The sequence below is a fragment of the Pseudorasbora parva genome, chromosome 17 (assembly GCF_024679245.1).
Source record: "Pseudorasbora parva isolate DD20220531a chromosome 17, ASM2467924v1, whole genome shotgun sequence".
Classification (NCBI taxonomy): domain Eukaryota; kingdom Metazoa; phylum Chordata; class Actinopteri; order Cypriniformes; family Gobionidae; genus Pseudorasbora; species Pseudorasbora parva.
Genome location: NC_090188.1, coordinates 8,895,080 through 8,908,396, shown reverse-complemented (window position 1 = coordinate 8,908,396; position 13,317 = coordinate 8,895,080). Strand labels below are relative to the sequence as shown.

General features: G+C 37.1%; 2 protein-coding genes across 2 annotated transcripts in view; one reads left to right on the top strand and one right to left on the bottom strand.

Moving 5' to 3' along the window:
- The window catches only part of si:ch211-250c4.3 (uncharacterized protein LOC100535981 homolog), a 39,876-nt gene extending 38,754 nt beyond the window's left edge, over positions 1-1,122 (bottom strand). The window contains exon 1 of the mRNA XM_067421088.1: positions 815-1,122. Within this exon, the coding sequence (XP_067277189.1) occupies positions 815-893 (79 nt within the window). The 5' untranslated portion in view covers positions 894-1,122. The remainder of the gene's footprint in view (positions 1-814) is intronic.
- The window catches only part of LOC137044800 (cGMP-dependent protein kinase 2), an 89,065-nt gene that overhangs the window by 74,784 nt on the left and 964 nt on the right, over positions 1-13,317 (top strand). Inside the window, exon 20 of the mRNA XM_067421084.1 lies at positions 12,755-12,818. Coding sequence (XP_067277185.1) covers positions 12,755-12,818 — 64 coding nt within the window. The remainder of the gene's footprint in view (positions 1-12,754; positions 12,819-13,317) is intronic.

Genomic DNA, 13,317 nt, shown 5'->3' with positions numbered 1-13,317 from the left:
GATAGATAGATAGATAGATAGATAGATAGATAGATAGATAGATAGATAGATAGATAGATAGATAAAGCAGTTGAGTTAAAGCTATATAAAAACATATGTTGTCATAAATTATTGATCATATATTTTTATAGTGTAGATAGAAACAGTCAAGTTATTTAATTTCTGTGCTAAAAAGTTCATATTTAAATTTTTATATAACTGATATTTTAAGTTTTGCCATATGTTCATAAACTGTTTTAACACTCTATGATGAGTAGAAAGGCATCTGAAATAAGAACCCTAGATTGAACAATCACAGTCGCATAAGGTAAAGTCTAGACAAAATGCTTCTGTGGTTTACACTCAAACTAAACAAATGGCTTGTAAGTTGTTTCTCATTAAACTGATGCTTGATTTGAATTTCTTACTAATTAAACACAACTCTGCCCTTCTGCCTCATGTTTTTCTTGTTAACACCAAAGCAACACTTACAACTGTAGTTAAAAACAACGTTGTATATGTAATAAAGTTTGTGGCTAAAGCTTGTGGGTTTTCTATGAGCTCAGCTTTCAGAGCTAACTTTATTGAAATGACATCAGCCCAAGAACTCATCTGATGATAGTTCAATGAATGTTTTTTTTTTAAATCATAACCCTAACCATGTTCAACCAAGCAGATAACGCCTAAGAGTTCAAATTACAGGTTTCTAAATATCCTCCAACACCTCAGCCAGACAAATTACTACCTGTGCTACAAATCCAGGTGTTGCATGGAGCCGACTAGATGAAGCAATGACTTCATGTTCAAAGGTCGCGTATTGAGTCAAACAACTTACCTTTTCTCCAAGGGGCAAGGATGGCAAACGACTTCTGCCAGCTGAACACCATGCTTGGTTTCCTTTTCTTAAGACTCATTGTTGATGTGCAAAACTTCAGTATAGCCTCCTTCTTCAAACTTCTTCAAGCACACCTCATACCTCAATGCTGATGGATCTTCCTTCTCCTTAACTGAGTGCTCAGATTCTTCAAATGTTCCGGAAATCTGTGCTGATTGGGTTATATCCAGTTTTGAGCATACTGCCGGAGTAGTTTCATACACAAGTGTATGTGAGAGAAGTAGGCTGGTTGTGAAGGAGTGTGTGTGTTGTCCTCTCACTGAGGAGAATGAGCAGACTGCCTACAGCAGGACCATCAGCAGCTGGAGGAGGGGGGACGGACTGCCAGATGGAGGGAGGGGAACAACTCTGGAGAAACCTTTGTGTGTGTGAGAGAGAGAGGGGAGAGATAGTGGGAGAAGTTGGAAAATGTACAATCATATACCAATGAATACGAATTCTTAGAAGACATTACTTGAGGAATCCACCTCATTAAAGCTAGCTGTTATTGTACAAACTTGAGGTTGAGGTCACTCTAGATCCACTAAACTCAGCCCAATCCTTCAGCCTTTTCTGTCTTATGTCTTTGTAATTATTGGACATAATCTAAAAGCTCCTGACTCTTACTACAGCTTTACATCCACAAAGCTTTGCACAGAATTTCAGACTAACTTTTTTCTACATTTATTTTGCCTTATTTTCTTGTGTTTTTTCAGGTCACATAGGACCCAAAAAAGACGTGTTAAATTGTATTTGCATTTGTGGTGTACTTTAAATCCTATCGGTTTTAAATTTCCTCAGCGTTGCAGATAATATAATATTAATGTGTATAACTCATTAATAACAGTTAAAGCTGCAGTGCGTAACTTTTTGCTAATAAACAGAACTGCATGCGTCCTGCGGAAGAACATTGTAGCCGGAGCTACTTCTCTCTGTTTATGTCTATGGTGAGTCACACAAAGACTGTGCTCCTCCACAGCGGTTCCGACCAGTCTATCAAAATTTACCTTTGATCACCAAAATTACATATTTAAAAAAATGTCCTCTGAAAAAAATAGCTTGAATCAAACTCTACACCCTTGCTTCATTTAGTATACGTGGATCTATGAATATGCAAATTAGCCCCACCTCACATGAGCTCAGAGCCCCACTCGCTCAACTTTTACTCACTGTAGTAAACGCTTCACAAAAGTAACGCTCTTTACAACATCAGACACATAACGTTAATTAATATGATTAGCCTTTTGCTAGACTACATTATCAAACATCTCAGTCTTCTCAAAATCAGTATCCTTAAATGCTTTGAACATCATAGAACGTCAGTGGAGAAAGGCATATAGTTCATCATAACATCATAATGTACATCAAATACATAATTCACCAGCTATAATGTTAAATGTACCTGATTTTTTTATATGAACACAAAAATATACCATATTAACATAGCTTCTTTTGAGACTCCCCTGCTTCAGAGCAGTAATTGTTAGTGATATGCTAAAGCCCTCCCACACGTTGACATGATTGGATCCATGGTAGTTTGTGGCGTAAGAAACACCAGCGATTTCAAATGGTGTTTTTGAGACCAAAAATTGTGTTTTTGGTTCACTGTTTTTAGGAGAAAATACTCAGCAATGGTGTTGACTTGTCTGAAAGCATACTTAAAACACCAGCTATACATACAAACAACATCAACTTAATTTTCACCTCAGCAGGTCTTTAAAGTATATAAGTACCTTTTTTCAAAGTATGCTTAATTTAAAGGGTTACTTTAAAACTTCAGGGCTTTTTAAACCTATTTAAACTTTTAGAAAAGATTGTGTCAAGCCAACATTTTACCAAAAGAAAAGAAACATGAAACAAATGTCTTCTCACTAATATACAAACACATTCAGGCACATTAAAGTAGCTGAGATATGACTTTAATAATAATAATTAAAATGCTCATATTTCATTAATCAAAACTGAATTGTACAAATATGGCCATTTTTGGAATATGGAATTATGGAATTCAGATGCACCCACACACGACAATTTTCAGTCACAATGAAAGGCTTTCTCAGACGCTCCCTAGTTCAGACGTGGGAGGGCAAGTTAGAAAAGTAATGCAGCATTAAATGAAGCGGTCCATTGTTCTGTGAAAATAAACAAGACAGTATTTTGTCAGGGGTTTTTTTTGTAATGTTTATTACATCCTAATTATATCTTTAATGGCGGATAAGGTTTGTTTTTTGACACTGCTGCTGACATCCGAAGCCATTCTTGTTCTCAGTTGTTTTGGTAAGGCACAGGTGAGGACATTCGTTGGGTGACAGACACAGTCGAGTGGTTAGAGATCACCCTGGGCTAGAAGATGAAGCTAAGAATGGGTAATTACCTCAGACAGGCCTGGACAATGCTAAGGTCTCCAAAGGCAGTCTCATTGTAAAACCAAATGGAGAGCATGAAAGCTTCAGGTTCCCTGGATTTGTAATGCCTGTTGAATATGATTATATACTTGCCACTATTGCTTACATTAAACCTTTGTTTTGCAGTCAGAAAAAAATTTGTTTTTTACTGTAAAGATGTTTTTGTTCCCGACCCCACGCAAAGTTTCCAAAACAACTGTTACAACAAACCATAACTCTGAAAATGACTACAACTGTGAAGAGACTTTTATTATTTGAATGTTTAAGTACAAATACTCAGTTTCTGAATTGATATGAGGCCTAAAGTAACTTTTATAATAAGTAGACAAAAATGACTTGTATACAAGAACTACTTTTTACAGGATTTTCTCAAATACTACTACATTGTTTGGTATTATATTTTCATTAAAGGGGTCTTAAAATGCCCCTTTTTACAAGATGTTAAACAAGTATCTGGTGTCTTCGGAGTGTGCAAATTAAGTTTTATCTCAAAATACCCCACAGATTATTTTTTATAGCATGTTAAAATTGTCACTTTTTTATGGTGAGCAAAAATGTTTGTGTCCCGAATTTTTGTGTCACTTTAAATGCAAATGAGCTGCTGCTGTGACCCAAGGGGGTAATCTAGCACTTGGAAAGCGTTCCACCCATAGGGGCGGCCATTGCTAACCAAGCCATCACCTGCTGTTAGCATCCCATTGACTCCCATTCATTTTTGAGTCACTTTGACAGTGAATAACTTTACATCTGAGGCGTTTAAAGACTCCATTTGTCCATTGTTTATTTATAAAGAAACACGACAATGCATAAAAGGCTCCATTACCTTGTATCTTACACTATCGCCCTGTAGAAGCTGTTTTTGTAAAAAATAGGCTAACGATTGCGTCATTTATCGCACAGTTGAGAAATTACCGTATAGACAGGAGGAGACGCTCAGAAGCAATCTTTTACTGTCTATGAGGCAGTCGGGGGGACGTGGAGACATAAAGTCTGATAAAGTCAAGGGAGAAGAATGGGGAGAAGCCCATAGTGAGCCAAAAGCAACGGGAGAAAATATTTAATCAATGTGATTCAGATTTCACTTTCCACAACTACTAGAAGACCTACAACTGTCAGACAGGTTGGTTACGTCACATCTACGTCGTCCAGCTCAGTCTGAGCCTGCGCAGTACACTCAGCCATCAGGAAGTGAGCGCCCTCTAATTGACCTCATTTTCGGCTGTTGAAGTCTATGGGAACGCTCTGTCCATTTCTTTTACTATCTTTGCTCTGACCCCATTTCAAGAAGAGGGAGGAGCTTCAAGGGCTCATGTTAGCAGCTCCGATTACCTCATGCAGATACACAGTGAAAATGTCAGAAACTGTTCAGCCGTTTATGTTCAAACTGGAGTCTTGACAATGATGGAGAGCCTCAAGGAGAAGTGACAACATGTGGAATGCCACGCGGGGTTTCTGAATGGTTAGTTGATGAATCTATGTAGCTGATGTGGAGTTAATTATCTTCAAGTCATTGAGTAGCATATTCTGTCATGATAATCTATAAATCGCTCATGTGGGACCTGTTGTAAGATGCCCAGAGCCAGAGAATATCTGTTGCATGAAGATGAACATGAATAGTTTTGTTTATTTTCGGTTATAACTTATGTTGTCCTCTTGCTTCGTACTGTCCTGCAATAAATGTGAAAAGTCGGATGTGACAGCTTGAGCAGACTCCTAAATGTGCTCTACTACAACAACTTTTCCTCTTTTCAACATGGCCTTTGTTGCGTGTTCCCTGGGCAGGGTTTATGTAAATGTTACGTTTAGTGATGTCACTAACCCACAAATAAGCTCGCTGTAGTGCCTACCAGCCATTTGTTGTAGTCCTTAAAAAGAGATTTCTGTACTCCCTTTGCTTTGAACTTTGAGCATCGTAACTTTGCAGATGTTGTTCATGCTCAAACAGCAACATTACACACTAACTAAAGTTTAAAATGTCAAATCATAATCACCCACCCCTATAAAATTATTGTAATTTTACATGTCAAAATGTTAAAATAAATATATTCAATATATTACAAATAACGTAATACCATACACTTCGTCCTGGGTAGATTATAGTCCTGACTCCAAATTACATTAAAAAAAATTGTAGTTACATTACACATTTTAGGTAATATAATCTGACTACTTTTTGATTACTTTTAGATTACTTTTTGACCTTACTCATTTCTCACATTGAATTGAATAGGATAATATTGTACCATATTGACATAAAAATGCAAAGAAAGAAAAAAATATTTCCATTCTTTGCTATCAACAATTGCATTATGTCAGGGGTTTCCGAATGTATATAAGCAATATGTTTATATATATATATATAAATCTTAAACATGAAAAAGGAAGAGTTATGGATAACCAATAAATTAAGAATGATTTACTGCCATTGTGTGAATAATATGTAACCATGTAATCGATGAAAAAAATATCTGATGATTGTAAGTATTTTAAAACGTATTGTAATCTAACTACAAGTACTTCATTTTTGGAATCTGATTACGTAATCCAGATGTAATCACTACTTCCCAGCACTGCATACAATTCTACACACAGTTGCATGATGGGAACACATCTCTGAAAAATCTCATGTGAGATGCTCCCTGTTGACTGAGCACAAATACATCTGGTTGAGCCACACAAAGATAGGATGTATAATAATAAGGAAAAGACTGCCAAATGTCTGTTTACTTGGGAACCTACTATGGGATTTTTACAATGTCTTGTTGGTCTTGGATTCTGCAGAGATCTATCTCTCCAGATTTGAAGCTCTGTATTTCGTATTGTTATATAAGTCTGACTTTGAAAATCATTGTAGTGGAACATTTCATGCTGCTTTGGAGCTTCACGGGTGTGTGGCATAGCTTTGCCAAAGACTCACAAGGGGGTACAGAAGCACTCCTGTCATGAGAAACGACTCTGAGAGAGTGAAAATGAGAACTGGGGAAGAAAAAAAAGAGTGGAATGTTTTAACAGCTATCTTATATTACATCATCTATTTGAAGATTAAATATGCAGAGGAGTAGGATTTCCCTATGGAAACTGAAGTGTGAGCAGGTGGGTCCTTTCAAAGCCGAAAGGTCACAGTGATTTGGCAATATTAAGTTATGATTTCACAATTAACAATATTGAATTTCACTCAGAAGGTGGTCAGCTGTCTGAATCAGTCTTGTGTTGATATAATCTGAACTGTAACCAAAAGTGAGCAATATAGTCTCACATAAATAACATGTTCTTTGTTTCTGGTCATTTTCATACCTTTGTTTGATCAAGGGGTGAAAGTACGTTTAGAAGTTTGAGAGGTTAATCGTTTTCAGATTTGTGGCAGTGACGTATTGAATATTTTCTTTAGAGGTTGGTTTCGCTTCAGTGGTAATGTCACTAACAATTATTCACTGATTCATAAACTATGAGTCTATAGCTAAACACCAAAAGACGATACATGATACAGGTGGGATTCTACATGGTTATATAGTATCAGCTATGATGCAGAACATATTCACCAAATATCCATGAAGGTTTTTGTTATGTAACAACTTTCTATAGCTTCTAGCTTATGGATGCTGAATCAATTGTCTTAATTAATTTAAGTTTGTGAAAAATTCATCTTTAATAGCTTTTATGATAAGACAAGTATTGTGCAACAGTGCCGACTCCCTTTTTTAGCATTGCTGGTTCCGGAAGTATTTTTCCATAAATTTTGCCCATAGGGATTTTTAAAAAGTCTTTGTTAAAGGGGGGGTGAAATGCTGTTTCATGCATACTGATCTTTTTACACTGTTAAAGACTTGGATTCCCATCCTAAACATAGACAAAGTTTCAAAAGTTAAGGTGGACGTTTGATGGGAGTATTTCTTTGTCAAAAATACTACTTCCGGTTAGTCATAAGTTTCGGCAAGTTTTTTGCGATCATGCGTCCCCTTTGACGTTAATGGGGGCGGAACTTGCTTGTATGGGCCGTACGGACAATTCTACCGGAAGAGCGTGAGAGAGAGAGAGAGAGCGAAAGTAACAGGCTACGCCCATCAAAGCGCTGGCTCGTAGGCTGCTGCACAGGTGATGTGCACAATTACAATGTCACCAAAAAAGTGCGTTTTTGGTTGCCAGACCAAGACAGTCCTGCACAGATTCCCCAAAAACCCCGCGCTTAGACAACAGTGGATGGAATTTGCTTTTCCGGATCAGCAACTGAGTTGCGCGAATGTTTATATCTGTTCGCTGCATTTCGGTGCCGACTGTTTCATAAACAAGGCCAAGCTCGACGCCGGATTTTCCGATCGCCTAATGCTGAAGGATGGAGCAGTCCCAACGATAAAGGTCCCAACGTTAGAACCACAGGCTGTGAGTAAGTCTGATTCAAATGTCTGTGTTTTTGCCTATGCTCATCAAGTAGCCCAAACATGATCACGTATAGTTACTATATATAGAAATTGATCAATGGAGCATGCGATGTGTAGTGCGTGTACATTTGTTTAGCTGGCCACTATATGTGTAACTTTATGTTTGTGTATTGTAAAAGCACTCCAAACAACAATACACAAAGAGTGGGGAAATATGTTGAACTAAATAAGCGCGCTTCTTCATTCAAATGCGCTACTATTCCGTGTCTTTCTATGTAAACACTAACTTAGCCTGCCGTGCAAAACCAGTCCGCTTACTGTCTACACAAACCACGCGTAAACACACACACACACACGTGCACAACTGCACTTCCCACATGTACACCTTCAAAGACAAAAATACGACGATATAATTCAAGTATAAATATGTAAATAACACAAGTCGCTAAGCATATTATATAGTTAGTGTATAACTTGTCCCACATAGAGACGTCCTGCTCTAGTCGTTTTTGCTGCTGCTCCTGTTCAACTGCAGCCTCTGGGTCTGATTCCGGATCATAGATGTATGGCTGTATCTGATTAAAAGCCATATTTTTATTTTGAATAAAGTTTTTCCCGCTGTTAGGGATGACACAGCTTTACGACGCACTCGACTCAACACAATAGCAGCGGCGCGCACACGTCATTATTTAGCTCCGCTCACACGATACGCCCCCACCCGCTCAGCTTTTTTCGGAAAGACTCGGAACAGCGCATCTTTCTTATATAATTATAAAAAAAATAAAGACTTTTCGGAGATATGCAGGATGCAGTGCTACTCTATAGGTACTCAAGATTGACATGACACTGACTGAAACTGAGTGTTTCACCCCCCCCTTTAAAGAGTTATAAGGCATGAACCAAGCCGATCCGCTATAAGGTGAATCAGAACTTTACAAACTTTGATTTTAAAGATTTTTTTGTTGTTGAAAATTGGACAAAGAGACAAGACTGTGTACTTAACAGGAAATAACTACAATCCCACGAAGCATTGCAAACAGTATAACTGAATTAAAATCAATGGAGAAATATAAAACTACTCATTTACAAATGTTGATTATATATATTTTGAGAGCGTAGGAAGAATGACTTGATTATGTAATTCGCAGTGCTTCGTGGGAGTGGGCGGAGCTAAAGAGCTATTTTGCAATCTGCATGTTGTTTTTGAATCTGATTGGTGTAATTTTCTGTACAGCATCATGGGAAATGTTAGAATTTCACTGTTAAACACGATTATTTAAACAAAAACGCTGAAATAATGCGGGCTGAGGGCTTTAGCAGAAGCTTATAGGCGCTCGACTGTTTTTCCTTTTCTGGGTAGCCCGGATGTTACCATGTGAATATTTAACTTGAATTTTTCGATCTGAATTTGAGCAGTCGAATTAGACTGATGTTTTCTTTGAAAAATATTAACTTGAAATTTGAGATCTGAATTTGAGCAATCAAATATGATCAACCTGAATCTATTTTATCTGAAATTCTGTGAGTTGATTTTTTTTTTTGTATCTGAATTTGTGAGTTCGAATCGAAATTCAGGTTTAGAGGTAAATTCGAATGGTTTCCAAAGTAAGATAATTTCAAAGGGGGGAATTCAGAGCAAATAAATTCAGATAAATGTTTTTCAAAATAAAATATTTTAAAGCTAAGTATTCAGTGGCTTTTAAATTTCAAAGATTTATGTCTCTTATTTGCTTCCATACCTTGCAGCTCACAGACGGTCTTTGAAGGTTTATAAGTTATTGTTCAGAATCAGTTTACCTAAAGAGAACCCAGTTGTTGCACTCTATACTGTTAAACATATTTTTTTAATTTTAGAATGACTTTTTTCCAGGATTTTCTCAAATAACACTATATTGTTTTGACCAAATTACATTGTGGTGTTGTCCTTGTTTGTCTTACAATGTTTGTTGGCTGACTCTAGTTAGGACTGTAGAATGTCATCTCAAATCTCCCTCCAAATCACATCTTACATCACCATGTGGGAACAACAAAGCAGTTTATTACTATATAAGACCGTCATTCTCCTGAGATTCTACCATCTCAGGGAGCAAAACAAGCAGAGATGTTTATAAATGACTTGAGAGCTGTATATCTTGGCATGTTTATTAAATATTACAGTCCAAGCAGATTCGGGGTAAGCAGAACCATATGGGCCTCCAATCTTTTGAGTTAATATTTTTGCTGATAGTAAGGGCATATCTGGTTCAGATGTCCACATTTTTATCCTGTTTGACACACTTCCATTTTTCTATCCTTATATCAGATGGTTTTCATGGTCCCGTTTCAGGTGTTCTCTGTTTTGATGAAAACCAGAGATATGTTCCACAGCAACATTCATACAGCCTTTAGTCACCAAACACCTTTACTGTGTTTGATATTCTGTCACATGATTTTAAATCAAAGTTTCTTTGATGAGGTCCGACAGAACAGTGTTTTTTCCAGATGAAGCCGGACAGACCCCCCGTCACAGCCCAAACACCATTTTCCCAAAACTCCCCAAACATTTACCCTAATCTCATTTCCTCAAATCAAGGACCATGCAACAAAGGCATCAAATGAAAAGCGGGCATCAGTTGAAAGTTGATTTTTCCTACTTCTGGTGACATGTCCTTCAGCGCATTGCCAGAGAGGATGTATTTTTCTTCTTTGGAGATTTGTTTACCAGATTTGGGGGTTTCCTTTTTATTATTTTGTGGGAAGGCATCATTTTACACGTGTTTATCAACTACTTAGATCAGTCTAATTTTAGAGTAAGTGCTTGACATTAAAGAGAAGAGGATGTTGCCTAAACCAAGAATAACCAAATTAGTGGTAATTTACTTCCAGAAAACTGGCCACTTTGGATGATCGTGAATATAGTTGTTTTGATGTTTTTCTCCTTTAGAAAAACATGAGCTATCAGCATTTCTGCCATCCCTAAATCTGACATGATTACATTTGGCTTTTCTTCCATTACAGAGGTGTTGACTTTACTTCAGGCCAGTGTTTACATGAATATTACAGGAATTGGGTCAGATAGGGCTGGGGCTTCACACACTTTGTTAGATATCAGTGACCTTAGTTATTAGATTATTCTTTGTTATCTTACACTGAGCACTTTAAATAAACGTGTCTGTGTGCCTTTCTGGTGGTGTTTAAAATGGATAATAAAACCTTACCATTATGACCGTCGTGAAATTCTGCATTCCAGGGTGCATCGCTGGAAAAACAAAAAAACAATCTCTCCCCAAACTAAGAAGTCTCATGTGAAAATGCTGAAAATATGTCATAAATAACTGTGGCATGCTTAATTCTATCAGACATTAGCTGTATTCATTTTGTTAAAGTGATAGTTCACCAAAAAATGAATATTTAAAACTTTACACACAATCATGTCATACCAAACCTGTATTCTTTGGTGCACATAAAATAAGTTGTTAAAGGGGTAGCACTGGAAAGATGAATCTGTATTTAAATTGAGTCATTAATGTAGTATAAATGTGAAAGTATTTTTTAATTTGGTGCTTTCTAGACTGAGAAAAGACAGAAAATGTATTTTTGTCTCAAGGGAATGAAAGACTACAATTCTTAGAATGCTTCGCTGCCCTGTGAGGCCATTCCCAAAGCCACCGCTACTGGATTACAGTGACTGAGTTTGAGAACAGACACTAAAATTAAAAACTGAACATGTCTGTTCAATATAATGCTCGAGTCGCCACGTGAGTCTCACAGCACAATGCTGCTGGAGTCAGATTACATTTAACGTCATAAATGAGCTGATGAGCTCTTATGATGAGAGCTGTGGTAATGGCGACCACACTCGCGGCATACATTCACAACAGTCTGGCGTGTTTCAGTTCATGCCTTTGGAAGCTTAACTTTCATATAAATTAATTTGAGAAGTTAAAACACTTACATTGCTTAGCATCCGTTTCAATGAATGCCTGAGCCGAGCTGAGCTGTGAGTGCGACCCCATCCCCCATGTGCGAGTTGAAAACATGAGGAAATAGCTCCCTCTGCTGGCTGTAGTCTTTAGCGTCTGGCCAAACATTTTACTGATGACGCAAATCAAAGATATTTGAGTCACCGGAGTAATTTTTCCAGAAATAAAATGCATAAATCTCTTGTCTCGGGGGATATGAGGGGGAAAAGCACAATCATTTGAATATACTCCAGGGTTTCTACTGATACAAAGCCATATGCTAATCGCTAAAGTAACCCTTTAAGCAGAATGTCCAAGCTGCTCTTTTCCATTCAGACAGTTTAATGTGGCTCTCGACCTTTTATTTTCAGTTTATGGGTAAACTGGTTTAAATATGTTTCAGATATTAACTCTTTCCCTGACAGAATTTTCCAGCATTCCATAACCGCCTTTCCACCGTTGGCCCAAATGGTTCCAGTTATATTTCCACTTGAGCTTAGTTACAAAGTACAATTACAAACTGCTCTCGGCAGTGAATTCTCCTGAATTCTCACCATGCTGGTAGAATGCATGTAGTGATGTGGTCGCTATTTACATCTCATACGGTCTGTAAACTTTTACATTGCCAAGGCAAAAACTGACACATTTGTATTATCCCAAAGAGCTCTGTTATCAGCCAAAAAGTGTAAAATCAAAACATATTGTTTTCCATTTTATGGTATATGGTAGGGGGCCGCTAATACACATTTTCTGAAATAGTACAAAATCTCCTGATCAAAACACATGCGAAGAAGCAGAAACAAGTGATAGAAGCATTGCTTACACATTGCTAAAATTACGCGATCATCAAACATTAAAAGCACAATGTAAGATTTTTGGATTAATATATCCAAAAACCACTATAGAACAATGTTATATATTTTGTTGACTTGTGTACTTAAATTATTCAAAATGTTGCCAAGAACACTGTAAAAAATCCAACTTATGTTTTTTATGACAAATTCAGCTTTTAAACTATTTAACACGACAAAAGTTGAGAACTCAAACAAAATGCCCTAAGTTGAGAAAACTCAAAAATGTTCTGCAGGTGGTTGCCTTAAACTTTTTTTTTACAGTGAATATTTAAATCAATGACATCATACCCGTGTTTCACACTTGATTTCTGGTTTAATTTTGTAGAAACCCTGGATGTTCAAAGATGTCAAACTGTTTGGACATATCTATTGACAGAAAAGAAAATAAGGTAAGGCCAGCTGTTTTCCCAATCTCCCATTCATAAAACAGAGTGAGTAGAAAATAAAAATATCTCTGAAAATCTCCCTGCTGTCTATGCACATTTCAAATGAGATCACTGGATACACCTGCGTGATGTTTTCCTCAAGCATCAACACATGTCTTCGCCATATCGTCATTTGATCTCCTAAACAGTGAATAAACCTATATTTATCTTGAATGAGAGGACAATAAAGCCGGCCTTTGAGCAGGATGATTTATGATGAGTACAGGAAACCTTGAAGTGTTGGTGACAAAGACTCAGACAAGTTCACTCATGTGAACTCCCTGAGTGTTGCCACAAAATCAAGAACAATGAGGACAACGGTGGCGCTACGCTCTAGTAGAAAAACCAAACATGGCCAACACCATACATACCACAATACATGCAACAAGAAAAAGGCAGTTAGATGTCTTTGATACAGACTTTCATCAGGAAAGTCCCTTAAGTATAGCAAATCAGTGAAGAA